Below are 26167 nucleotides of genomic sequence, written 5' to 3' on the forward strand. Positions count from 1 at the left end.
GAGACTGTCATTTGATGGTTTCTACATGACTTTCCAAGATTTCATGTTACTCAGTCATTAATCAAAGAGGATGTTTTTATCAGTGTTTTTTAGTGTTTCAAGGGTAAAGCGCTAAAAAATTGATATCTTCACAACCCTGCACTATAAAGTAAATAGAGTGCGATTTTGGTCACAGCTCTTTTCTCTTTCTGTCAGGTCAATTTGCTTTCCTTCCTCTGTCTGCCTCCTCTGCTCCACTTTTGCATCCCAGCAGTCTAGATTTCCTCTCCTCTGGTCATAATAGTTAGACAGTGAAATCACCCAGGCCCGCTCCCCTCCCCTCATCCATGTGTCCTTCCTTCCCCTTCCACTTCCAGACATCTTCATCTCCCTCCTCTAAACTCCCCCCACACTTGAAGCCAATCTTTAATATTTATGGCCTCCACTGGGGGGGGGGGCTTTACCTTGCCTATGATTACTTGCGCATTGTCAGGAACCAAATGAGGTCGTGTGAGGGTTGCACGAGCCTGGCCAATGTCATCTGAGCCCCCGTACTGGAATGGTTAGGCCAGAGGAAGCTGAACCTGACACCAACCCCCCCCCATCCTGCCTCAACATCCACCCACGCCACACGATGCCACGCCTGTATGCTGACACCTGGCTGGCCACAAGGCTGATTCACATATTCTGATGTGAGGAGTGAAGGTTGAAGAGGAAAAGATGTAGTGGGATACAGGAGAGTGAAAATAGACAAGGAACCTGAGATCAGTGGGAAACAATGCTGTAGTGATTTTTTTTTCAGAGTGCCAACGAATAAATTCAGGACACAAATTCAGATACAGAAGATTTTTTGTAACTGATCATTACCTGTAACAGATTGTTTCCTGTAACAGAACGTTTCCTGTAACAGATCGTTTCCTGTAACAGAATGTTTCCTGTAACAGATCGTTTCCTGTAACAGAATGTTTCCTGTAACAGATCGTTTCCTGTAACAGAATGTTTCCTGTAACAGATCATTTCCTGTAACAGAACGTTTCCTGTAACAGATCGTTTCCTGTAACAGAACGTTTCCTGTAACAGATCGTTTCCTGTAACAGAATGTTTCCTGTAACAGATCGTTTCCTGTAACAGAATGTTTCCTGTAACAGAACGTTTCCTGTAACAGAACGTTTCCTGTAACAGAATGTTTCCTGTAACAGATCATTTCCTGTAACAGAACGTTTCCTGTAACAGAACGTTTCCTGTAACAGAACGTTTCCTGTAACAGATCGTTTCCTGTAACAGAATGTTTCCTGTAACAGATCGTTTCCTGTAACAGATCGTTTCCTGTAACAGAACGTTTCCTGTAACAGATCGTTTCCTGTAACAGATCGTTTCCTGTAACAGATCGTTTCCTGTAACAGAACGTTTCCTGTAACAGATCGTTTCCTGTAACAGATCGTTTCCTGTAACAGAATGTTTCCTGTAACAGATCGTTTCCTGTAACAGAATGTTTCCTGTAACAGAACGTTTCCTGTAACAGAATGTTTCCTGTAACAGAACGTTTCCTGTAACAGAACATTTCCTGTTACAGAACGTTTCCTGTCACTGTCTAAACCAGACAGGAAACACCATACTAATTACCCATAAACCCTTGTTCATGAGCCGTCTCCAGGCCACGAACATTAGAAATAAACTGTATTAATAGAAATCACTTCTTCTGCCTAAACAGTATCTAACTTTATTTGTGACCTGCCATTTTTATATTCTAATGTATAGATTATGTTTTTGGGTCTTTTTAGTCTTTAATGTACTGAAGAGAGACATGGTACCAGGTTTTGATCCTGGACTTGTAGGCGCTGAATATGAGCGCCTGCTCTCTCGGCCAATCCTGGCTGAGCCCTGTTGCACTTAAACATGTTACTGTTTCAGGATGTCTGTAGGGATGTTCCTGCATCCATAGGAAGAGGTTAGGGGCTTGGAGCCTGCTGCTGTGGTTTAGAGATCCTTCTCAGGACTGATGCCCTCCTAGGCCATGGTTTGGATCTAGAATGGACATCTCCATCATTGCAAGTGACGTTAAATGTGAAGCACTGAAGCACACCTACAGTGATCATATCTTCAGGTTCTGTGGAGCTTGTTGCCACGGCTACGGCTTCCCTCCAGCTGAAGGTCTAACCCCAGTAACCCCAGTTTCTGCAGTCCTAAAGTATAAATGAAAAAGTTTCTATGTTCGTTTTCCATTCTGATCCTCTGAGGAAGCTGTGATGTCACTGATGTCATGGGCCGCTAAAACAGGTGAAGACAATGACCTTTAGGACAGAGCACTGCTGCCCTCTGGTGTTTGGAGTTATAAAGGGCAGCAGATAAAGTTCTCCATCTGAAATTACATGATAAATTTCCCTGGCTTAAGAAAGAAAAGATGATAAAATTATCACAACAAATCATCTCTGTGTTGCTTTATTAAATCAGAAGCAGGTTAGACAGGTTTCCACAGAACAATGGGCTCTTTTATTTACACAGAGGAGTCTGACAGACTCAGAACAGCTGATAATTAAATCTGTTAAAATGGAATAATTCACCTCTGTTTTAACATTCTTATCAAACAAGGCACTTTTGGTCACAAAAATATGCAGGTTTTTTTTTTCTTTTTACATTAATTCAAACCTGTGTGGAGCCAAAACTGTAGATTTTTGCATTTTAGCTGGTATTTGTTCTCCCTCTTTGGCTCTCCACCAATCAAACGTGTCAGGGTTTTTTTCAAGTACCGAGTGCTCTCTATTTGACTCCCATCTCCGGTGAAAGTGTTTCATTTCACTAATGCAGAAGTGAAACCAGCTCCATTTAAAAAGGGAGTCTCACTGAATCCTCTAGGGGCCGTGGGAATAATCAAAACACTGCAAGAGCCAGGGAGGAATACAAACTCCAGCTAAGAACAAAGGAAATGGAAATCAATGGTAGGATATGCAGATGTTCCTGACAGCTCGACACGCAAATAATCTTTTGGGAGTTTGCCCTCTGTTGCCTTTGCCAGGTTAAAAAAACAAGTGAGCAGGGGAATGTAAAATGCAGTATGCTAAAGCATTACACCTACTTCTTTCTGTGTGAAGGTGTTCCAAAACAATCAATAAAGATTGTGCTGCATGGCAGCCAGGCCGAATGGCCTCAGGCACGGTCATATCTATAGCGCTACCAACCTCAGGAATTCTTTTAAGGCCAAACACTGATTTAAAAGCGTCATGTTTTATGCACAATTGTATGTGTCGGTTTGTCGACACTTGAGAAGCTTGAGTAAAATCTCCATCTTATGAGCGTCCTTCTTGAAGCAGCTCAGTAAAGTGTAGTCCCTCAGAACAGACTCCAGCATCTCTGGCTGCACGTCATCCTGGAGGAAGCCTTGTTCACTGTAGGCTGTGGTGGTCATTCCCTCGTTCAGCATCTGAAACCAGAGAGAACTATTCAGCACCCAACAAAGAGCCACCAGCGATGGGGTACCAGGAAGTGGCCTACCTTCTTAATCAGGACCACCACGCCCTGCTCCAGACTGATCAGTTTCTCAGAAACCCACTTAGTTTTATTTAGCAGCATGTCAGGAGCTCCATCGTAGCGGTCCAGGGTGGCCTGCAGGTACACCAAAGGCTCGATCCAGGACTGGACCAGCATCAGCACCGAGTGGAGCAGCCATTTATCCTGCAGGGAGACGGAGGGACAAAGGGGTGTCTCTGAGTGTAGATATAAATATAGTTACAGTAGAATAAATGAGTAAATAGGGGTGTCTCTGAGTGTAGATTTAGATTTAGTTACAGTAGAATAAATGAGTAAATAGGGGTGTCTCTGAGTGTAGATTTAAATATAGTTACAGTAGAATAAATGAGTAAATAGGAGCGTCTCTGAGTGTAGATATAAATATAGTTACAGTAGAATAAATGAGTAAATAGGGGTGTCTCTGAGTGTAGATTTAAATATAGTTACAGTAGAATAAATGAGTAAATAGGGGTGTCTCTGAGTGTAGATTTAAATATAGTTACAGTAGAATAAATGAGTAAATAGGGGTGTCTCTGAGTGTAGATTTAAATATAGTTACAGTAGAATAAATGAGTAAATAGGGGTGTCTCTGAGTGTAGATTTAAATATAGTTACAGTAGAATAAATGAGTAAATAGGGCTGTCTCTGAGTGTAACTATAAATTTAGTTACAGTAGAATAAATGAGTAAATAGGGGTGTCTCTGAGTGTAGATTTAAATATAGTTACAGTAGAATAAATGAGTAAATAGGGGTGTCTCTGAGTGTAACTATAAATTTAGTTACAGTAGAATAAATGAGTAAATAGGGCTGTCTCTGAGTGTAACTATAAATTTAGTTACAGTAGAATAAATGAGTAAATAGGGGTGTCTCTGAGTGTAGATATAAATATAGTTACAGTAGAATAAATGAGTAAATAGGGCTGTCTCTGAGTGTAACTATAAATTTAGTTACAGTAGAATAAATGAGTAAATAGGGGTGTCTCTGAGTGTAGATTTAAATATAGTTACAGTAGAATAAATGAGTAAATAGGAGCGTCTCTGAGTGTAGATATAAATATAGTTACAGTAGAATAAATGAGTAAATAGGGCTGTCTCTGAGTGTAGATATAAATATAGTTACAGTAGAATAAATGAGTAAATAGGAGCGTCTCTGAGTGTAGATATAAATATAGTTACAGTAGAATAAATGAGTAAATAGGGGTGTCTCTGAGTGTAGATATAAATATAGTTACAGTAGAATAAATGAGTAAATAGGGCTGTCTCTGAGTGTAGATTTAAATATAGTTACAGTAGAATAAATGAGTAAATAGGGGTGTCTCTGAGTGTAGATATAAATATAGTTACAGTAGAATAAATGAGTAAATAGGGGTGTCTCTGAGTGTAGATATAAATATAGTTACAGTAGAATAAATGAGTAAATAGGGGTGTCTCTGAGTGTAGATTTAAATATAGTTACAGTAGAATAAATGAGTAAATAGGGCTGTCTCTGAGTGTAGATATAAATATAGTTACAGTAGAATAAATGAGTAAATAGGGGTGTCTCTGAGTGTAGATATAAATATAGTTACAGTAGAATAAATGAGTAAATAGGGCTGTCTCTGAGTGTAGATTTAAATATAGTTACAGTAGAATAAATGAGTAAATAGGGGTGTCTCTGAGTGTAGATATAAATATAGTTACAGTAGAATAAATGAGTAAATAGGGGTGTCTCTGAGTGTAGATTTAAATATAGTTACAGTAGAATAAATGAGTAAATAGGGCTGTCTCTGAGTGTAGATATAAATATAGTTACAGTAGAATAAATGAGTAAATAGGGCTGTCTCTGAGTGTAGATATAAATATAGTTACAGTAGAATAAATGAGTAAATAGGGGTGTCTCTGAGTGTAGATATAAATATAGTTACAGTAGAATAAATGAGTAAATAGGGGTGTCTCTGAGTGTAACTATAAATTTAGTTACAGTAGAATAAATGAGTAAATAGGGGTGTCTCTGAGTGTAGATATAAATATAGTTACAGTAGAATAAATGAGTAAATAGGGGTGTCTCTGAGTGTAGATATAAATATAGTTACAGTAGAATAAATGAGTAAATAGGGGTGTCTCTGAGTGTAGATTTAAATATAGTTACAGTAGAATAAATGAGTAAATAGGAGCGTCTCTGAGTGTAGATTTAAATATAGTTACAGTAGAATAAATGAGTAAATAGGGGTGTCTCTGAGTGTAGATTTAAATATAGTTACAGTAGAATAAATGAGTAAATAGGGCTGTCTCTGAGTGTAGATATAAATATAGTTACAGTAGAATAAATGAGTAAATAGGGCTGTCTCTGAGTGTAGATATAAATATAGTTACAGTAGAATAAATGAGTAAATAGGGCTGTCTCTGAGTGTAGATTTAAATATAGTTACAGTAGAATAAATGAGTAAATAGGGCTGTCTCTGAGTGTAGATATAAATATAGTTACAGTAGAATAAATGAGTAAATAGGGCTGTCTCTGAGTGTAGATATAAATATAGTTACAGTAGAATAAATGAGTAAATAGGGCTGTCTCTGAGTGTAGATTTAAATATAGTTACAGTAGAATAAATGAGTAAATAGGGTGTCTCTGAGTGTAGATATAAATATAGTTACAGTAGAATAAATGAGTAAATAGGGTGTCTCTGAGTGTAGATATAAATATAGTTACAGTAGAATAAATGAGTAAATAGGGTGTCTCTGAGTGTAGATTTAAATATAGTTACAGTAGAATAAATGAGTAAATAGGGCTGTCTCTGAGTGTAGATATAAATATAGTTACAGTAGAATAAATGAGTAAATAGGGCTGTCTCTGAGTGTAGATTTAAATATAGTTACAGTAGAATAAATGAGTAAATAGGGGTGTCTCTGAGTGTAGATATAAATATAGTTACAGTAGAATAAATGAGTAAATAGGGGTGTCTCTGAGTGTAGATATAAATATAGTTACAGTAGAATAAATGAGTAAATAGGGCTGTCTCTGAGTGTAGATTTAAATATAGTTACAGTAGAATAAATGAGTAAATAGGGGTGTCTCTGAGTGTAGATATAAATATAGTTACAGTAGAATAAATGAGTAAATAGGGCTGTCTCTGAGTGTAGATTTAAATATAGTTACAGTAGAATAAATGAGTAAATAGGGCTGTCTCTGAGTGTAGATATAAATATAGTTACAGTAGAATAAATGAGTAAATAGGGGTGTCTCTGAGTGTAGATATAAATATAGTTACAGTAGAATAAATGAGTATATAGGTGTGTCTCTGAGTGTAGATATAAATATAGTTACAGTAGAATAAATGAGTAAATAGGGCTGTCTCTGAGTGTAGATATAAATATAGTTACAGTAGAATAAATGAGTAAATAGGGGTGTCTCTGAGTGTAGATTTAAATATAGTTACAGTAGAATAAATGAGTAAATAGGGGTGTCTCTGAGTGTAGATATAAATATAGTTACAGTAGAATAAATGAGTAAATAGTGGTGTCTCTGAGTGTAGATATAAATATAGTTACAGTAGAATAAATGAGTAAATAGGGGTGTCTCTGAGTGTAGATATAAATATAGTTACAGTAGAATAAATGAGTAAATAGGGGTGTCTCTGAGTGTAGATATAAATATAGTTACAGTAGAATAAATGAGTAAATAGGGCTGTCTCTGAGTGTAACTATAAATATAGTTACAGTAGAATAAATGAGTAAATAGGGGTGTCTCTGAGTGTAGATATAAATATAGTTACAGTAGAATAAATGAGTAAATAGGGGTGTCTCTGAGTGTAGATATAAATATAGTTACAGTAGAATAAATGAGTAAATAGGGGTGTCTCTGAGTGTAGATTTAAATATAGTTACAGAAGAATAAATGAGTAAATAGGAGCATCTCTGAGTGTAGATTTAAATATAGTTACAGTAGAATAAATGAGTAAATAGGGGTGTCTCTGAGTGTAGATATAAATATAGTTACAGTAGAATAAATGAGTAAATAGGGGTGTCTCTGAGTGTAGATATAAATATAGTTACAGTAGAATAAATGAGTAAATAGGGGTGTCTCTGAGTGTAGATATAAATATAGTTACAGTAGAATAAATGAGTAAATAGGGGTGTCTCTGAGTGTAGATATAAATATAGTTACAGTAGAATAAATGAGTAAAGAGGGTGTCTCTGAGTGTAGATATAAATATAGTTACAGTAGAATAAATGAGTAAATAGGGTGTCTCTGAGTGTATATTTAAATATAGTTACAGTAGAATAAATGAGTAAATAGGGCTGTCTCTGAGTGTAGATATAAATATAGTTACAGTAGAATAAATGAGTAAATAGGGGTGTCTCTGAGTGTAGATATAAATATAGTTACAGTAGAATAAATGAGTAAATAGGGGTGTCTCTGAGTGTAGATATAAATATAGTTACAGTAGAATAAATGAGTAAATAGGGGTGTCTCTGAGTGTAGATATAAATATAGTTACAGTAGAATAAATGAGTAAATAGGGGTGTCTCTGAGTGTAGATATAAATATAGTTACAGTAGAATAAATGAGTAAATAGGGGTGTCTCTGAGTGTAGATATAAATATAGTTACAGTAGAATAAATGAGTAAATAGGGCTGTCTCTGAGTGTAGATATAAATATAGTTACAGTAGAATAAATGAGTAAATAGGGGTGTCTCTGAGTGTAGATATAAATATAGTTACAGTAGAATAAATGAGTAAATAGGGGTGTCTCTGAGTGTAGATCTAAATTTAGTTACAGTAGAATAAATGAGTAAATATGGGTGTCTCTGAGTGTAGATTTAAATATAGTTACAGTAGAATAAATGAGTAAATAGGGTGTCTCTGAGTGTAGATATATAAATATAGTTACAGTAGAATAAATGAGTAAATAGGGCTGTCTCTGAGTGTAGATATAAATATAGTTACAGTAGAATAAATGAGTAAATAGGGGTGTCTCTGAGTGTAGATTTAGATTTAGTTACAGTAAAATAAATGAGTAAATAGGGGTGTCTCTGAGTGTAACTATAAATTTAGTTACAGTAGAATAAATGAGTAAATAGGGGTGTCTCTGAGTGTAACTATAAATTTAGTTACAGTAGAATAAATGAGTAAATAGGGGTGTCTCTGAGTGTAGATATAAATATAGTTACAGTAGAATAAATGAGTAAATAGGGCTGTCTCTGAGTGTAGATATAAATATAGTTACAGTAGAATAAATGAGTAAATAGGGCTGTCTCTGAGTGTAGATATAAATATAGTTACAGTAGAATAAATGAGTAAATAGGGCTGTCTCTGAGTGTAACTATAAATATAGTTACAGTAGAATAAATGAGTAAATAGGGGTGTCTCTGAGTGTAGATATAAATATAGTTACAGTAGAATAAATGAGTAAATAGGGGTGTCTCTGAGTGTAGATATAAATATAGTTACAGTAGAATAAATGAGTAAATAGGGGTGTCTCTGAGTGTAGATATAAATATAGTTACAGTAGAATAAATGAGTAAATAGGGCTGTCTCTGAGTGTAGATATAAATATAGTTACAGTAGAATAAATGAGTAAATAGGGCTGTCTCTGAGTGTAACTATAAATATAGTTACAGTAGAATAAATGAGTAAATAGGGCTGTCTCTGAGTGTAGATATAAATATAGTTACAGTAGAATAAATGAGTAAATAGGGGTGTCTCTGAGTGTAGATTTAGATTTAGTTACAGTAAAATAAATGAGTAAATAGGGGTGTCTCTGAGTGTAGATATAAATATAGTTACAGTAGAATAAATGAGTAAATAGGGGTGTCTCTGAGTGTAGATATAAATATAGTTACAGTAGAATAAATGAGTAAATAGGGCTGTCTCTGAGTGTAGATATAAATATAGTTACAGTAGAATAAATGAGTAAATAGGGGTGTCTCTGAGTGTAGATTTAAATATAGTTACAGTAGAATAAATGAGTAAATAGGGCTGTCTCTGAGTGTAGATATAAATATAGTTACAGTAGAATAAATGAGTAAATAGGGGTGTCTCTGAGTGTAGATATAAATATAGTTACAGTAGAATAAATGAGTAAATAGGGGTGTCTCTGAGTGTAGATATAAATATAGTTACAGTAGAATAAATGAGTAAATAGGGCTGTCTCTGAGTGTAGATATAAATATAGTTACAGTAGAATAAATGAGTAAATAGGGGTGTCTCTGAGTGTAGATATAAATATAGTTACAGTAGAATAAATGAGTAAATAGGGGTGTCTCTGAGTGTAGATATAAATATAGTTACAGTAGAATAAATGAGTAAATAGGGGTGTCTCTGAGTGTAGATATAAATATAGTTACAGTAGAATAAATGAGTAAATAGGGCTGTCTCTGAGTGTAGATATAAATATAGTTACAGTAGAATAAATGAGTAAATAGGGGTGTCTCTGAGTGTAGATTTAGATTTAGTTACAGTAGAATAAATGAGTAAATAGGGCTGTCTCTGAGTGTAGATATAAATATAGTTACAGTAGAATAAATGAGTAAATAGGGGTGTCTCTGAGTGTAGATATAAATATAGTTACAGTAGAATAAATGAGTAAATAGGGCTGTCTCTGAGTGTAGATATAAATATAGTTACAGTAGAATAAATGAGTAAATAGGGCTGTCTCTGAGTGTAGATATAAATATAGTTACAGTAGAATAAATGAGTAAATAGGGGTGTCTCTGAGTGTAGATATAAATATAGTTACAGTAGAATAAATGAGTAAATAGGGGTGTCTCTGAGTGTAGATATAAATATAGTTACAGTAGAATAAATGAGTAAATAGGGGTGTCTCTGAGTGTAGATATAAATATAGTTACAGTAGAATAAATGAGTAAATAGGGCTGTCTCTGAGTGTAGATATAAATATAGTTACAGTAGAATAAATGAGTAAATAGGGGTGTCTCTGAGTGTAGATATAAATATAGTTACAGTAGAATAAATGAGTAAATAGGGCTGTCTCTGAGTGTAACTATAAATATAGTTACAGTAGAATAAATGAGTAAATAGGGGTGTCTCTGAGTGTAGATATAAATATAGTTACAGTAGAATAAATGAGTAAATAGGGGTGTCTCTGAGTGTAGATTTAGATTTAGTTACAGTAAAATAAATGAGTAAATAGGGGTGTCTCTGAGTGTAGATATAAATATAGTTACAGTAGAATAAATGAGTAAATAGGGGTGTCTCTGAGTGTAGATATAAATATAGTTACAGTAGAATAAATGAGTAAATAGGGGTGTCTCTGAGTGTAGATTTAAATATAGTTACAGTAGAATAAATGAGTAAATAGGGGTGTCTCTGAGTGTAGATATAAATATAGTTACAGTAGAATAAATGAGTAAATAGGGCTGTCTCTGAGTGTAGATATAAATATAGTTACAGTAGAATAAATGAGTAAATAGGGCTGTCTCTGAGTGTAGATATAAATATAGTTACAGTAGAATAAATGAGTAAATAGGGGTGTCTCTGAGTGTAGATTTAAATATAGTTACAGTAGAATAAATGAGTAAATAGGGGTGTCTCTGAGTGTAGATATAAATATAGTTACAGTAGAATAAATGAGTAAATAGGGGTGTCTCTGAGTGTAGATATAAATATAGTTACAGTATAATAAATGAGAAAATAGGGATTTATCTGAGTGTAGATATAAATATAGTTACAGTAGAATAAATGAGTAAATAGGGGTGTCTCTGAGTGTAGATATAAATATAGTTACAGTAGAATAAATGAGTAAATAGGGCTGTCTCTGAGTGTAGATATAAATATAGTTACAGTAGAATAAATGAGTAAATAGGGCTGTCTCTGAGTGTAGATATAAATATAGTTACAGTAGAATAAATGAGTAAATAGGGGTGTCTCTGAGTGTAGATATAAATATAGTTACAGTAGAATAAATGAGTAAATAGGGGTGTCTCTGAGTGTAGATATAAATATAGTTACAGTAGAATAAATGAGTAAATAGGGGTGTCTCTGAGTGTAGATATAAATATAGTTACAGTAGAATAAATGAGTAAATAGGGCTGTCTCTGAGTGTAACTATAAATATAGTTACAGTAGAATAAATGAGTAAATAGGGCTGTCTCTGAGTGTAGATATAAATATAGTTACAGTAGAATAAATGAGTAAATAGGGGTGTCTCTGAGTGTAGATTTAAATATAGTTACAGTAGAATAAATGAGTAAATAGGGCTGTCTCTGAGTGTAGATATAAATATAGTTACAGTAGAATAAATGAGTAAATAGGGGTGTCTCTGAGTGTAGATATAAATATAGTTACAGTAGAATAAATGAGTAAATAGGGCTGTCTCTGAGTGTAGATATAAATATAGTTACAGTAGAATAAATGAGTAAATAGGGGTGTCTCTGAGTGTAGATTTAAATATAGTTACAGAAGAATAAATGAGTAAATAGGAGCATCTCTGAGTGTAGATTTAAATATAGTTACAGTAGAATAAATGAGTAAATAGGGGTGTCTCTGAGTGTAGATTTAAATATAGTTACAGTAGAATAAATGAGTAAATAGGGCTGTCTCTGAGTGTAGATATAAATATAGTTACAGTAGAATAAATGAGTAAATAGGGGTGTCTCTGAGTGTAGATATAAATATAGTTACAGTAGAATAAATGAGTAAATAGGGGTGTCTCTGAGTGTAGATATAAATATAGTTACAGTAGAATAAATGAGTAAATAGGGGTGTCTCTGAGTGTAGATATAAATATAGTTACAGTAGAATAAATGAGTAAATAGGGGTGTCTCTGAGTGTAGATATAAATATAGTTACAGTAGAATAAATGAGTAAATAGGGGTGTCTCTGAGTGTAGATATAAATATAGTTACAGTAGAATAAATGAGTAAATAGGGCTGTCTCTGAGTGTAGATATAAATATAGTTACAGTAGAATAAATGAGTAAATAGGGCTGTCTCTGAGTGTAGATATAAATATAGTTACAGTAGAATAAATGAGTAAATAGGGCTGTCTCTGAGTGTAGATATAAATATAGTTACAGTAGAATAAATGAGTAAATAGGGGTGTCTCTGAGTGTAGATATAAATATAGTTACAGTAGAATAAATGAGTAAATAGGGCTGTCTCTGAGTGTAGATATAAATATAGTTACAGTAGAATAAATGAGTAAATAGGGGTGTCTCTGAGTGTAGATATAAATATAGTTACAGTAGAATAAATGAGTAAATAGGGGTGTCTCTGAGTGTAGATATAAATATAGTTACAGTAGAATAAATGAGTAAATAGGGGTGTCTCTGAGTGTAGATATAAATATAGTTACAGTAGAATAAATGAGTAAATAGGGCTGTCTCTGAGTGTAGATATAAATATAGTTACAGTAGAATAAATGAGTAAATAGGGGTGTCTCTGAGTGTAGATATAAATATAGTTACAGTAGAATAAATGAGTAAATAGGGGTGTCTCTGAGTGTAGATATAAATATAGTTACAGTAGAATAAATGAGTAAATAGGGTGTCTCTGAGTGTAGATATAAATATAGTTACAGTAGAATAAATGAGTAAATAGGGTGTCTCTGAGTGTAGATATAAATATACTTACAGTAGAATAAATGAGTCACTACCGATGTCTCTGAGTGTAGATATAAATATAGTTACAGTAGAATAAATGAGTAAATAGGGGTGTCTCTGAGTGTAGATATAAATATAGTTACAGTAGAATAAATGAGTAAATAGGGGTGTCTCTGAGTGTAGATATAAATATAGTTACAGTAGAATAAATGAGTAAATAGGGCTGTCTCTGAGTGTAGATATAAATATAGTTACAGTAGAATAAATGAGTAAATAGGGGTGTCTCTGAGTGTAGATATAAATATAGTTACAGTAGAATAAATGAGTAAATAGGGGTGTCTCTGAGTGTAGATATAAATATAGTTACAGTAGAATAAATGAGTAAATAGGGGTGTCTTTGAGTGTAGATATAAATATAGTTACAGTAGAATAAATGAGTAAATAGGGGTGTCTTTGAGTGTAGATATAAATATAGTTACAGTAGAATAAATGAGTAAATAGGGCTGTCTCTGAGTGTAGATATAAATATAGTTACAGTAGAATAAATGAGTAAATAGGGGTGTCTCTGAGTGTAGATTTAGATTTAGTTACAGTAAAATAAATGAGTAAATAGGGGTGTCTCTGAGTGTAGATATAAATATAGTTACAGTAGAATAAATGAGTAAATAGGGGTGTCTCTGAGTGTAGATATAAATATAGTTACAGTAGAATAAATGAGTAAATAGGGCTGTCTCTGAGTGTAGATTTAGATTTAGTTACAGTAAAATAAATGAGTAAATAGGGCTGTCTCTGAGTGTAACTATAAATTTAGTTACAGTAGAATAAATGAGTAAATAGGGCTGTCTCTGAGTGTAGATATAAATATAGTTACAGTAGAATAAATGAGTAAATAGGGCTGTCTCTGAGTGTAGATATAAATATAGTTACAGTAGAATAAATGAGTAAATAGGGGTGTCTCTGAGTGTAGATTTAAATATAGTTACAGAATAAATGAGTAAATAGGGGTGTCTCTGAGTGTAGATATAAATATAGTTACAGTAGAATAAATGAGTAAATAGTGTCTCTGAGTGTAGATATAAATATAGTTACAGTAGAATAAATGAGTAAATAGGGGTGTCTCTGAGTGTAACTATAAATTTAGTTACAGTAGAATAAATGAGTAAATAGGGGTGTCTCTGAGTGTAGATTTAAATATAGTTACAGTAGAATAAATGAGTAAATAGGGCTGTCTCTGAGTGTAGATTTAAATATAGTTACAGTAGAATAAATGAGTAAATAGGGGTGTCTCTGAGTGTAGATATAAATATAGTTACAGTAGAATAAATGAGTAAATAGGGCTGTCTCTGAGTGTAGATATAAATATAGTTACAGTACAATAAATGAGTAAATAGGGCTGTCTCTGAGTGTAGATATAAATATAGTTACAGTAGAATAAATGAGTAAATAGGGGTGTCTCTGAGTGTAGATTTAGATTTAGTTACAGTAGAATAAATGAGTAAATAGGGGTGTCTCTGAGTGTAGATATAAATATAGTTACAGTACAATAAATGAGTAAATAGGGGTGTCTCTGAGTGTAACTATAAATTTAGTTACAGTAGAATAAATGAGTAAATATGGGTGTCTCTGAGTGTAACTATAAATTTAGTTACAGTAGAATAAATGAGTAAATAGGGCTGTCTCTGAGTGTAACTATAAATTTAGTTACAGTAGAATAAATGAGTAAATAGGGGTGTCTCTGAGTGTAGATTTAAATATAGTTACAGTAGAATAAATGAGTAAATAGGGCTGTCTCTGAGTGTAGATTTAAATATAGTTACAGTAGAATAAATGAGTAAATAGGGGTGTCTCTGAGTGTAGATATAAATATAGTTACAGTAGAATAAATGAGTAAATAGGGCTGTCTCTGAGTGTAGATATAAATATAGTTACAGTACAATAAATGAGTAAATAGGGGTGTCTCTGAGTGTAGATATAAATATAGTTACAGTAGAATAAATGAGTAAATAGGGGTGTCTCTGAGTGTAGATTTAGATTTAGTTACAGTAGAATAAATGAGTAAATAGGGCTGTCTCTGAGTGTAGATATAAATATAGTTACAGTAGAATAAATGAGTAAATAGGGGTGTCTCTGAGTGTAGATATAAATATAGTTACAGTACAATAAATGAGTAAATAGGGGTGTCTCTGAGTGTAGATATAAATATAGTTACAGTAGAATAAATGAGTAAATAGGGGTGTCTCTGAGTGTAGATTTAGATTTAGTTACAGTAGAATAAATGAGTAAATAGGGCTGTCTCTGAGTGTAGATATAAATATAGTTACAGTAGAATAAATGAGTAAATAGGGGTGTCTCTGAGTGTAGATATAAATATAGTTACAGTAGAATAAATGAGTAAATAGGGCTGTCTCTGAGTGTAGATATAAATATAGTTACAGTAGAATAAATGAGTAAATAGGGGTGTCTCTGAGTGTAGATATAAATATAGTTACAGTAGAATAAATGAGTAAATAGGGCTGTCTCTGAGTGTAGATATAAATATAGTTACAGTAGAATAAATGGGTATATAGTGTCTCTGAGTGTAGATATAAATATAGTTACAGTAGAATAAATGAGTAAATAGGGGTCTCTGAGTGTAGATATAAATATAGTTACAGTAGAATAAATGAGTAAATAGGGGTGTCTCTGAGTGTAGATATAAATATAGTTACAGTAGAATAAATGAGTAAATAGGGGTGTCTCTGAGTGTAGATATAAATATAGTTACAGTAGAATAAATGAGTAAATAGGGCTGTCTCTGAGTGTAACTATAAATATAGTTACAGTAGAATAAATGAGTAAATAGGGGTGTCTCTGAGTGTAGATATAAATATAGTTACAGTAGAATAAATGAGTAAATAGGGGTGTCTCTGAGTGTAGATTTAGATTTAGTTACAGTAAAATAAATGAGTAAATAGGGGTGTCTCTGAGTGTAGATATAAATATAGTTACAGTAGAATAAATGAGTAAATAGGGGTGTCTCTGAGTGTAGATATAAATATAGTTACAGTAGAATAAATGAGTAAATAGGGGTGTCTCTGAGTGTAGATATAAATATAGTTACAGTAGAATAAATGAGTAAATAGGGGTGTCTCTGAGTGTAGATATAAATATAGTTACAGTAGAATAAATGAGTAAATAGGGGTGTCTTTGAGTGTAGATATAAATATAGTTACAGTAGAATAAATGAGTAAATAGGGGCTGTCTCTGGAGTGTAGATATAAATATAGTTACAGTAGAATAAATGAGTAAATAGGTGTCTCTGAGTGTAGATTTAGATTTAGTTACAGTACAAAATAAATGAGTAAATAGGCTGTTTCTGAGTGTAGATATAAATATAGTTACAGTAGAATAAATGAGTAAATAGGGGTGTCTCTGAGTGTAGATATAAATATAGTTACAGTAGAATAAAATGAGTAAATAGGGCTGTCTCTAGTGTAGATTTAGATTTAGTTACAGTAAAATAAATGAGTAAATAGGGGTGTCTCTGAGTGGGATTTAAATATAGTTACAGAGAATAAATGAGTAAATAGGGGTGTCTTTTTCAATATAAATATAGTTACAGTTAGAATAAATGAGTAAATTCTCTGGCAGAGATAGCAAATATAGTTACAGTAGAATAAATGAGTAAAATAGGTCTCTGAGTGTAGATATAAATATAGTTACAGAGAATAAATGAGTAAATAGGGCTGTCTCTGAGTGTAGATATAAATATAGTTACAGTAGAATAAATGAGTAAATAGGGCTGTCTCTGAGTGTAGATATAAATATAGTTACTAGAATAAATGAGTAAATAGGGCTGTCTCTGAGTGCAGCTAAACTAAATATACTGGAGAATAAATGAGTAAATGCTGTCTCTGAGTGTAGATATAAACCATAGTTATGTAGAATAAATGAGTAAATAGGGGTGTTTCTGAGTGTAGATTTAGATTTAGTTACAGAAAATAAATGAGTAAATAGGGGTTTCTGAGTGTAACTATAAATTTAGTTACAGTAGAATAAATGAGTAAATAGGGGTCTGGAGTGTAACTATAAATTTAGTTACAGTAGAATAAATGAGTAAATAGGGTGGTTCTGAGGTAACTATAAATTTAGCAGTAGAATAAATGAGTAAATATGTCTCTGAGTGTAGATTTAAATATAGTTACAGTAGAATAAATGAGTAAATAGGGCTGTCTCTGAGTGTGAGATTTAAATATAGTTACAGTAGAATAAATGAGTAAATAGGGTGTCTCTGGAGTGTAGATATAAATATAGTTACAGTAGAATAAATGAGTAAATAGGGCTGTTCTGGAGATATAAATATATATACACAATGAGTAAATAGGGCTGTCTCTGGTGTAGATATAAATATAGTTACAGTAGAATCAAATGAGTAAATAGTGTCTCTGAGTGCAGATTTAGATTTAGTTACAGTAGAATAAATGAGTAAATAGGGTGTCTCTGAGTGTAGATATAAATATAGTTGTACAATAAATGAGTAAATAGGGGTGTCTCTGAGTGTAGATATAAATATAGTTACAGTAGAATAAATGAGTAAATAGTGTCTCTGAGTGTAGATTTAGATTTAGTTACAGTAGAATAAATGAGTAAATAGGGCTGTCTTCTGAGTGTAGATATAAATATAGTTACAGTAGAATAAATGAGTAAATAGGTGTCTCTTATGTAGATATAAATATAGTTACAGTAGAATAAATGAGTAAATAGGGGTGTCTCTGAGTGTAGATATAAACAGATAGTTACAGTAGGTGAAGAACAAATGAGTGTAAATAGAGCTGTCTCTGAGTGTAGATATAAATATAGTTATCAGAATAAATGAGTAAATAGGGTGTCTCTGAGAGTGTAGATATAAATATAGTTACAGTAGAATAAATGAGTAAATAGTGTCTCTGAGTGTAGATATAAATATAGTTACAGTAGAATAAATGAGTAAATAGGGGTGTCTCTGAGTGTAGATATAAACATATACAGAATAAATGAGTAAATAGTTGTCTCACTGTAGATATAAATATAGTTACAGTAGAATAAATGAGTAAATAGGGCTGTCTCTGAGTGTAGATATAAATATAGTTACAGTAGAATAAATGAGTAAATAGGGTGTCTCTGAGTGTAGATATAAGACAGTAGAATAAATGAGTAAATAGTGTCTCTGAGTGTAGATATAAATGTAGTTACAGTAGAATAAATGAGTAAATAGTGTCTCTGAGTGTAGATATAAATATAGTTACAGTAGAATAAATGAGTAAATACTTGTCTCTGTGAGTGTAAACTATAAATATAGTTACAGTAGAATAAATGAGTAAATAGGGCTGTCTCTGAGTGTAGATATAAATATAGTTACAGTAGAATAAATGAGTAAATAGGGGTGTCTCTGAGTGTAGATTTAGATTTAGTTGACAGTAAAATAAATGAGTAAAATAGTGTTCTGGACATGTAGATATAAATATAGTTACAGTAGAATAAATGAGTAAATAGGACGTGTCTCTGAGTGTGATATAAATATAGTTACAGAGAATAAATGAGTAAATAGGGGTGTCTCTGAGGTAGATATAAATATAAATACAGTAGAATAAAATGAGCAATAGTGTCTTATGTAGATTTAAATATAGTTACAGTAGAATAAATGAGTAAATATGTCTTTGAGTGTAGATATAAATATAGTTACAGTAGAATAAATGAGCAAATATGTCTCTGGAGTGCAGATATAAATATAGTTACAGTAGAACAAATGAGTAAATAGGGTCGTCTGAGTGTAGATATAAATATGTTTACAGTGAATAAATGTGAGTATACTCTGATGTAGATTTAGATTTAGCTTACAGTAAAATTGGAGTAAATAGGGGTGTCTCCACAGTGTAGATATAAATATAGTTACAGTAGAATAAATGAGTAAATAGGGTGTCTCTGAGTGTAGATATAAATATAGTTACAGTAGAATAAATTTGTAAATATTCACTCTGAGTGTAGATTTAGCCATTTAGTTACAGTAAAATAAATGAGTAAATAGGGTTGGTTCTGAGTGTAACTATAAATTTAGTTTTGAATAAATGCTAAATAGCTGTTCTGAGTGTAGATATAAATATAGTTACAGTAGAATAAATGAGTAAATAGGGGTGTCTCTGAGTGTAGATATAAATATAGTTACAGTAGAATAAATGAGTAAATAGGGCTGTCTCTGAGTGTAACTATAAATTTAGTTACAGTAGAATAAATGAGTAAATAGGGGTGTCTCTCGGGTGTCCCCTCAAAAATCCTTCATGATGAGTGGAAATGTAGAGCTGTGGTTGTTTTTTCCATAAATATCTTTACTGTTAGTTTGGCTTTTCCTCAACAATCTAAAGGTGTTCCAGTTTTTTCCGTATGTGTACCTCAGTGATCTCCCCCTCCTTAAATTTTGTGGCTACTGTTTTTTCACTATTACTTGCTTTCTCCACCAATCCTGCTGCTGTGTGATTGGTCGGTATGTCTCAGACAACAGATGTCATGAGGACATTGCCATGCTGAATATCATGTCTCAGTCCACTTCTCTATGTCAGCTCTGTAGAGAGGGATTTTACAAAGAGAAACACTGCAGAGGTGCACACACACATTTCAAAGTCAGCAGGTTCAGACCAACTAATGAAAACGTAACCGCACTCACAGATATCTGCTGGATTTCACTTCTGGAGCTGGGGATGGGTAAGGCTTTAGTGATGCATGCATAGCCTGCTTGGTTCCTCTGGAGCTGCAGTGGGAACGGGACAAACATCTCCTCCTAACAATCCATACAAACACGAGGAAAGGGCAAAGAACATATGAGAGAGAACATATGCACCAACCCAGGGGTGGATGCATGAACACTGTGGTCAGACTTACATAGACTGAACTAAAAGTCTATCATTGTCCATTTTCTTCAGGATCTTCTTCTCCATTATCCATATTTTAACTGACAAACATCACTGATTTATAAACCCACAAATCTAACCATGAGTAAAGCCAGTAAAATAATAATGGAAACCCTAAATAAACCCCGAAAAAAAGTGTCTTTGAAAAAAGGTTAGAGTAATTCTGGTCGATTTTTCTAACCCTTCTAAAAACACATGGGTGCAGAAACTCTTCTGTAGACCCCCCTCAGCGTCTACTCAGTAACAAGCTCTACATCGTCACGATTCAAACACCATTGTAGATCCAGAGCCGCAGACTCTGGGGAATTCAACAGACTACAAATGAACCTGAACCAAAATCTGATTAGAGTGGAGCCAAATAAAACATCTTGTGAAGAAGACATACCAGTAGAAGACTGGCAAGGCTGTGATCCTTTAGGTCCAGAATACTGGAGCAAAGTCCAACAACAGAGTCCAACAACAGAGTCAGTCTTTAGGTCCAGAGTACTGGAGCAGAGTCCAACAACAGAGTCAGTCTTTAGGTCCAGAGTACTGGAGCAGAGTCCAACAACAGAGTCAGTCTTTAGGTCCAGAGTACTGGAGCAGAGTCCAACAGCTTTAGGTGCAGAGTCCAACTGTCTTAGGTGCAGAGTACTGGAGCAGAGTAGAGTCAATCAGGACGAATCTACTAAATCCCAAATTTGTTCAATAGGATTCAAATCTGGACTTTGACTTGGCCAGTCCATCAGTTCCAGTACTCCAGATTCCTTTATCTTGGTCCAATAGTCTCTGCACAGCTTTGAAGTCTGCTTGGGGTCATTGTCTTGTTGGTATATGAACTCACGACCAATCAGATTCAGTCCAGAAGGGATTCCATGATGCACTAAGATGTTGTGGTAGACATTCTTGTTCATGATACCGTCCATTTTCACTCATTTGCCCACGCCGTATCCACAAATGGAACCCCATACCATAATGGACTCTCCACCGTGTTTCACTGTGGGTGCATCTGGCATCAAAACGTCCTCCAGCTTTTCTGCAGACATAAACACGACAGCTGACCCAAGAGTTCAGACTTGGACTGGTCCGTCCAGAGTACCTTCTTCCAGTCATCAACAGTCCAGTGTTTGTGCTCCCTGGTAAATCAGAGGCGTTTCTGGATGTTTGCAGGCCTCAATAATGGCTTCTTAGCAGCTGTTCTTCCCTTTAAGCCTTGTTCCCTCAGCTGTCTGTTATGATCATTCTGGAGACTTTCTCAGACTCTGATCTAGAAGCATTCATCTCTGCCTGAAGATCAGCAGTGCTCTTCCTTCTGTCTCTAGTACTTCAAATCTTAACTGCTTTAGTTAACTTTGGTTTCCTGCCTCTTTCTTGGTGCATTTTGTAAGTACCAGTCTCAGCAACTGACACCAAAGCAGACTTGACCACACTGTGAGAACACTTTATGTCTCAGAGACCATCCAGCATCATGAAGTGCTTTAATGTGGACTCTTTCATTTTCAGTCAGCTCTCCACGTTTTACCATTTTGAACAGGAATGAGGAATTTCAAACTGAATTCACCCAAATTTGAGCCGGCTCACTGGGCTTCTCTGAGAAGTCAGAAATGAATCAAGCATAACATTCAACCACTAAAACTCATTTTTCTCTTCAGGGATGACAGTAAATAACTATAATTTGACATATTAATCAAGAAATTATAGTGTGCTTTTTTAGATTGAGCAAACTTTCAAGGAGCTACAGTGTTGAGAATCTGTGTAGCAGTCTTGCGATACTTCTGGTGTTTTGCTACGAATGCCCACGTCATATGGTTGCAGTTACTGTAATGAACCATATATGTGTGCATGCCCAAAATTCTCAGCTTTCCAACACTGTTGGAATTTTTCTGATCGGACAAACTTTGACAGAGTTACGGTAATAAAACTCCGGACATATAAAACACAGAGCCGGCGCTGGGTCAGTAGGGAAAGGGTTAACGCAGAAAAGTTTGAGGCCTCCAAACAAATAAAGGTTAAAAATGCAGGGACATCTGACAAACATGAAGATGGTGGTTGGAAAGGTGGAGAAGCAATTGAAAGGTGATGTGGGTGAAGAACATAGTTCCATATTCAGCAGGCTGACAGTCAGAAGGCTTCAGGTGTTCTTAAGGATCACTGACGTCAAGTCCAGTAACCCAACACCCATCCGAAGGTCTGTCCCTGACTTATCCTTAAACATGCTTCGGTAAGACGTCAGCCTTAAGCTTGAGGAGAACAACGACCTGCTGGAAAGACAGTAAAATAATGTTAGATCAAATTAAACCAAACCCACATTCCTAAAAGTCAGTGTTTAAAACAAAAATAAGGTAGAAATAAACGGTAGTCAGCTCACAATCAACTAAATCTGGGACTGTAAGGTGATGACAGAAAAATGACCTTTTTTAAACTGTTTTTAAGTCACAGGTCATGGTCTTAAGGCCGGCTCAGACTACACGAATTCAGCCAGATTTAAGCCCGACTGCGACGTCGCAGCTCATCGTCAAAACTCGGGCCCGATTTTGAGAGTCGGGAACGACAAACCGTCTTAAAGTGTGACATAATTAACGACACGTCCAAGACTCCTTACGATTCCTCACGACCACGATTCAACAAGACTAGCATGTCAGAATTTTTTGTACATCGTCGTCTAGTTTGACACCCTGACCTGACGTCATCGTCAACATTTGCTCCTTATCTTTGCATCATCATTTACCAGATTTACCACTTTATCCCCTTTTATTTCCTAAAACTTTGTGAATTTGTTTTTTCACGTTATCACATGCATACCTTAACTTCTTTCTGAAGGAGAGCCGGTTCATATTGTCCTCCTCTTCATACATCCATACTTATTATCCATAATCCAATCCATCATTGCTTCTTATTTTCCTTTTTTGAGCAAAAGACCGCTACAATCACACGGAGCGCTCCTGTTGTAGAGTGATTGACACTCTTTGGCCCGCCCCCCGACAACCTGTGAACTCGCACTCAGTCGTGGAGACGGTGTTGACGTCAGCATACGCTGAGCGGTCTGGATCGCTCTTGTAGTGTTGCCAGGCTGTCGGCCAAGATGCGACAAGATTTTGGTCGCGTAGTCTGACATGGTGCCGTCGTGAACGACCAAAAAAATCGTGTAGTCTGAGCCGCCTTTAGACATGGCTGTCTGTTGTTCCATCTGTACCAGAGGTCATCAAGTACATTCACACAAGGGCCAGATTTAGTCTCAACAGAAACTCTGGGGGCCGGACTTTCAAATACATAAAAATTAAATTCATATTTTGGTCTGACTGAAATAATATCGCAGTAGCGTTAGTATTTTCCTTTAAACTACAGGACATTTTTAGTCATTAACCGTTTTAAATCTCCTCTCAAGACCTATCTCTTTTCTCTGGCCTTTAACACACAGTAGTCATCGCCTTTTATATTTATTTGATATTTTTTATGCATGTCGTTTCATGTTACTTATGTTTTTTAAATTGATTCTGTGTTTTATATGTAACGCTCTTCTTTTATCTCTTGTGAGCTGCTATGTTTTTTATGTATTTTTATTTATTCTCCTGTACAGCACTTTGGTCAACTGTGGTTGTTTTTAAAGTGCTTAACAAATAAAGTTGGATTGGATTACCAGTGAGATCTATCCCTATTATCTATAACAGGGGTTCTCAACGTTGGGGTCGGGACCCCATTAGGGGTCTTGAGACACTGAGAGAGGGTCTCCAGATGCTTAAAAAAAAACTAGAAATATTTTTAAATTTACACTGTTGCCACTTTACACCAATTTTGCCAGATTTCGACCCATTTTTTGTCAGTTTTAAACCCTTTCCACCACCTTTTTTCTGCCTGTTTTGCCACTTCTAAACCAAATCTCGCCACTCTCTGCCTATTTTTGGCTCCATTGACCCATTAACACCACTATTAATCCCTCTTGTCCACTTTTTACGTCACATTTCACAATATAATAAGCCCATTTTTGCCAGTTTAACCAATTTCTGCCTATTCATGGATCAGTTAACCCTTTTTTTGCAAGTTCATACCAATTTTTCATCCCATTTCACCTAATTTTTGTTACTTCAACGCCATTTCAGCCACTTTTAAATCCCTGTTATCAACTTAATAACTTAATATGCCTGTTTTTTCTATTTTAACCAATTATTGCCATTTTCATTTTTTTTTTTTTTGCCACTTTTATCCAATGTTTGGTACTTCCAACCCATTTCTGCCATTTTTAAACTCTAATTTCACCACAGCTCTCAGCATTTTTTTGCCATTATTAACCAGCTTGAGCTGTTTTAATGTATTTTAATTCTGTTTTAAACAAAAGGATAAACATTTTTAAGAGGGTTACTTACTACACCGATGAATTAAACAGATATGTGTTTCATTGATAAGAGTGGTTATGATTCAGGTTAAATATAAAATACCTCAGCTTAACTTTACAATGGACCATGGTTTTGCAGGCCCCCAGAAAGCCCCACCCCTAATGTGCGGCCTTGTCTCCACATGACTGTTCTAGAATGTTCATGGCTGTGTTCAACCACCTTCAGGTCCAGTGGGGGTCCCCAGTCTCTGGCATCTTTATTTTGGGGGTCCCCAGTCTCTGGCACCCTTATTTTGGGGGTCTCTGGTCTCTGGCATCCTTATTTTGGGGGTCGCAGACTGAAAAGGTTGAGAACCACTGATCTGTAACGCAACAGGCCACAAGGAGACAGGCTTGACAACAGGATTGGCCGGACCCCTGAAAATCCAAGAGAATGGGCCCTCCCTAATTGTCATTTAGCACCAATATTAACCCATTTTGACATTTTCAACCCCTTTTCGATACTTTTTGCCTCTTTAACCCAGTTTTGGCACGAGTTTAACCCCTTTTAAACCACTTTTCCTGCATGTTTTATTCCCTTTGTGCCACTATTTTATCGATTTTTGCCACTTTTTAACCCCTTTTATTACACTTTTTTCAACAATTTTTGCAACTTCAAAACAGTTTTTTCCCACTTTTAACCCAGTGTAATACTTTTTACCCCTTTTTGCCTCATTAATCTAATTTTTGAAAGATTTTAACCCCCTTCAAACCACTTTTTATGCATGTTTTATCACTCTGTTATCAATTTTTGCCACTTTTTAAACCCCTCTTCTTTACTTTCTTGCACTATTTTTGTCATTTGCAACCAATTTTTGATACCTTTTGCCCCTTTTTTCCTCCTTTACCATTTTCTGGCACATTTAACCTCTTTTTACAACTTTTTTTCTGCCAATTTTTGCAACACTTCTGCCATCCGTAACCATTTTTTAAATATCGACTAATGTTGAAATTTACATTGTGTAAATTTATGTAAAAACAGATCAGATGGTTAGTCATTCTAAAACTATTTCAATGTTAATTGTTTGTGGGATGGATTAAACAGCTGCAGACATTTAAAGCAAAAGGATACTCTTAAAATCTTATTTTCCTTCTTTTCATGATCTTTCAGGGCCGGACAGGAAGCTTTGGGGGACCTGATGTGGCCCCCGTGCCGCCAGTTGATGATCAGTGATCTATACGTTCTAACTAGAATGAAGGTTTCAGTCATTGGAAACCTCATGAAGAAGTTAAGGACAGCTTTCAACAGAAGTCACCAGACTGTGACAGGCTGTCTGAGGTCAGCTGTCAGACCACAGCACTGCTTTTCATCGTTTTCACTGCTTTGGTAGATTATGGATTATATCCTCCTCTAAGCATTTATTGCCTTTGGTTGTAATCTCAGACTGATGAGACTTTAGACCTGTTGGCTAACGTGGAAACTAAGTCCTGTGTGGCACTCCGATCTACAAAGGATGCCTCCACTTACCCAAGCTGAATCTGAATTGCCCATGCTGAGGTCGGAGCTCCAGTCCACAGAGAGTCTCCTGGAGGATGTTCTGTGCCAACAGTCCACCCTCATGCAATCCAGCAGGACACTTACGATAACCCTGCGAGAGACGACCCGGACTCTACCACAGACCGTCCCATCTCCTGGATGGATGTTGTGAGCGGAGGGAGAAGGGTGTCCCTTCCTTTTTTTCTCCCGACCCTGTCCTGATGTCTAACTTGTTCCCACCCGGTCCGTTCTGGTGGGAGAAGAAAGCGTCCAAACTCCCGTTGTCTCCGGCATCTCTGCTTTTTGCAGAGCAGTGTTAACCAACCAAAGAGCCAAATTATTGACAATACCTTTGCAAGAGCCACAATCTAAGAGGTAAAAAGAGGCAAAAACAGCTTGAA

The 26167-nt window shown here is 35.0% G+C and overlaps 1 protein-coding gene across 1 annotated transcript; it reads right to left on the reverse strand.

The window, feature by feature from the left end:
* Window positions 1-2407: 2407 nt before the first annotated feature.
* Window positions 2408-19812, reverse strand: smtla (somatolactin alpha). Its single transcript, XM_041806896.1, has 3 exons — window positions 19698-19812; window positions 3469-3648; window positions 2408-3397 (listed from the first exon to the last, which is right to left on the reverse strand). Exons 1-3 carry the CDS (start codon window positions 19803-19805, stop codon window positions 3203-3205), a joined length of 483 nt encoding a protein of 160 aa, XP_041662830.1. The 5' UTR covers window positions 19806-19812; the 3' UTR covers window positions 2408-3202.
* Window positions 19813-26167: the final 6355 nt, after the last annotated feature.

Source organism: Cheilinus undulatus, linkage group 2, assembly GCF_018320785.1.
Source record: "Cheilinus undulatus linkage group 2, ASM1832078v1, whole genome shotgun sequence".
Lineage (NCBI taxonomy): Eukaryota > Metazoa > Chordata > Actinopteri > Labriformes > Labridae > Cheilinus > Cheilinus undulatus.